The sequence below is a fragment of the Engraulis encrasicolus genome, chromosome 19 (genome assembly GCF_034702125.1).
Source record: "Engraulis encrasicolus isolate BLACKSEA-1 chromosome 19, IST_EnEncr_1.0, whole genome shotgun sequence".
Taxonomy (NCBI): Eukaryota; Metazoa; Chordata; class Actinopteri; order Clupeiformes; family Engraulidae; genus Engraulis; species Engraulis encrasicolus.
Genome location: NC_085875.1, coordinates 51,608,676 through 51,611,175, shown reverse-complemented (window position 1 = coordinate 51,611,175; position 2,500 = coordinate 51,608,676). Strand labels below are relative to the sequence as shown.

At 52.7% G+C, this 2,500-nt stretch overlaps 1 protein-coding gene across 3 annotated transcripts in view; it reads right to left on the bottom strand.

Moving 5' to 3' along the window:
• The window catches only part of zfyve28 (zinc finger, FYVE domain containing 28), a 26,240-nt gene that overhangs the window by 2,390 nt on the left and 21,350 nt on the right, over window positions 1-2,500 (bottom strand). The window contains exons 9-10 of one of the 3 annotated variants that reach the window (XM_063184666.1): window positions 1,827-2,500; window positions 1-173 (exon numbers count right to left, since the gene is read on the bottom strand). The exon at window positions 1-173 is cut by the window's left edge and continues 162 nt beyond it; the exon at window positions 1,827-2,500 is cut by the window's right edge and continues 150 nt beyond it. In XM_063184666.1, coding sequence (XP_063040736.1) covers window positions 1-173; window positions 1,827-2,500 — 847 coding nt within the window. The remainder of the gene's footprint in view (window positions 174-1,826) is intronic. The other 2 variants (XM_063184667.1, XM_063184668.1) reach the window with 2 other exon arrangements.

Sequence of the window (2,500 nt, the reverse complement as noted above, 5' to 3'; positions counted from 1 at the left end):
CCTCTGTCTCACACACACTCTCTTCTCCCTCCTTCACACACACGCGCGTCTCTTCCTGCTCCCCACACACTGGCGTCTCCTCCTCCTCCTTCTTCTTCTTCTCCTCCTTCTTCTTCTCCTGTGTCTTCTTTTTCCCATGATGCTCCACAACATCACAGCTGCTACTGCTGGGGCTACACACACGCACGCACGCAAACAATACAATACATTACATTACATTATACTACTACATTACACTAAATTGCATTACACTACTACAAAACTTAACGTTACACTACACTACATTACAATACAATACATTACATTACACTTAGCTAATGCTTTTATCCCAAGTGACTTAGTTATTCTAAGTACAGGGTATAGGTTAGAGTCCCTGGAGCAGAGTGGGGATTAAGTGGCTGGCTCTGTGCTCTTACTGCGCAAAAACCCCAGAGGAGACAAAGGCTACTAAAGCCAGGCTCAAACTACACGACTAGCGATTGTGTGTCCGATTTTGGCGTCGGGGTGCACCGCACACTAGAAGAGAATCGCAACTGTCACTCTTATCGCTGCTCGCAACCATCGCGACAATGCCCGACGTTCTATTTCCAGTCGCAAATATCAAACAGTGTTTGATTTCGACGACTTGCGATCGGTGACTCTTTGAGCTGCCAAAGTTCTATCTTAGAACGTCGGCCACGACGAGGAAATCTTTCCCGATAATCGCTTGCGATGGTCCTAGGGGGTAACGTTCCAGCGATTGTCGTAAGGGGGGTTTTCAGCCGAGAATCGGCGCGATAGTCGTGTAGTTTGAGCCAGGCTTAAGAGTCACTAGAGCAACATGAGTGATACACGTGACGCGAGTATGCCCGTTAAAAGCAGTATGCAACCTTTCCGACATTCCCACTGGCTGCGGCGGCTGTCACCGAACAGCAAAATAACTAACATAATATACGCTGACGTTCTTTTTTTAATGTATTTTTTAATGGGCTTTTTTTTGCCTTTATTTCGGACAGGACAGTGGAGTGCGACAGGAAGCGAATGTGGAGAGAGAGATGGGGTAGGGATGGCAAATGACCCAGGCTGGATTCAAACCCCAGGTGCAACCCTTGGGCATGCAAGCCCAAATGTGGGGGGGCTTAGCGCGCAGCGCCACAGCGCCCCCTATATACGCTGAAGTTCAACTACAAACTGTCCCTCGAGTCGCTAAAACCTCACCCAAATCGTTTTTGTCTCTTCTATCGCTGGCATACAAAGTCACCGTTGTTGCTCTAGTTGCCTTTGGTGTGTTTGCGTCATAATAACTGCGCGAATAGACCAGGCGCCATGCGATTCAAGCGACAGAGTGCAGCAGCAAGCGATACGAGCGATTGAAGAGACTAGAGTATGTCCGTACAGGCAGAAGGCAAAGCATTCAAGCATTCCCATTGGCTGTGATCACTGACCTCTATACAGTCATTGGCTGTCGCGGCTTGTCGCCGAACCGCGTCATAGAAAGTTGAAAGGATTTCAACTTCAAACTGTCGCGCTCGTCGCGCAAATCACTCTAGTCTCCAGAATCGCTTTTGTCGCGCGACTCAATACAAAGTCAATTACTTCCGTCGCTCGCCTCGCTCTTGTCGCGGTAGGTGTATTTCTGCGGTTAGGCACCTCCTCATCCTCTCCTTTATTCCTCCTCCCCCTCCTCTATTGTTCCACTTCCTCTATTCCTCCTCGTCCTCCTCTATTCCTCCTCACCTCTACTCCCACTGCTGCAGGGTGTGTGCGCGTGTGTGTGTGTGTTGTGCCCATGTCAGTGTATGTCACTGGTGTACTCTAGTTGCTCGTGTGTGTGTGTGTGCCATTACCTGTTGCTGTGCTGAGCAGGTGACTTCTCCTTCTCCTCTTCCTCTCCACCTCCTCTTCTCTTCTCTCCTGTCTCCTTCTCCTCCTTGTCTTCTCTGGTGACCTCTGACCTGGAAGTAGAAGCTGATGCCTCAGAGAGGCCCCGCCCACCACTGGCCAAGACTGCAGGTGTGTGCGCGACTGTGTGTGTGTTCTCCCTGTTGTGTGTGTGGGCCCTCTCCTCTTCACTGGTGTGTGCTGTGTGTTGAGGGCCGGGGTTTGTGTGCGGCGTGTGTGTGTGCGGTGCGTGTGTGTGCGGTGTGTGTTCAGGGTCTGTGTGTGTGTGTTCCGTGAGGCAGCGCGGGGAGGGAGGGGTCAGCTGGACCTTGTCCGTGATTGGCTTGTTGTCCGTCGCCCCTAGCGACAAGCCCAGCGTTGCCACGGCCGCTGTCTCCAAGCTGGCCACACTGTCGTCGTGGCAACCGGTGCAGCAGACGCAGGAGTGCAGCAGGCCGCCGCCCACCCCGGCAAACGAGCGATCTGATTGGCTCCCCGGGTTGAAGATGACAGTGGCTGACAGACGCATGCCGCCTGTGCGCTGGGCGATGACATCAGCAGGACACGCCCCCTGACCGCTGGACCGGGGCCAATCAGAGCTGCAGAGGGAGAGGGAGGAGGAGGAGGTCATGTGACCTGG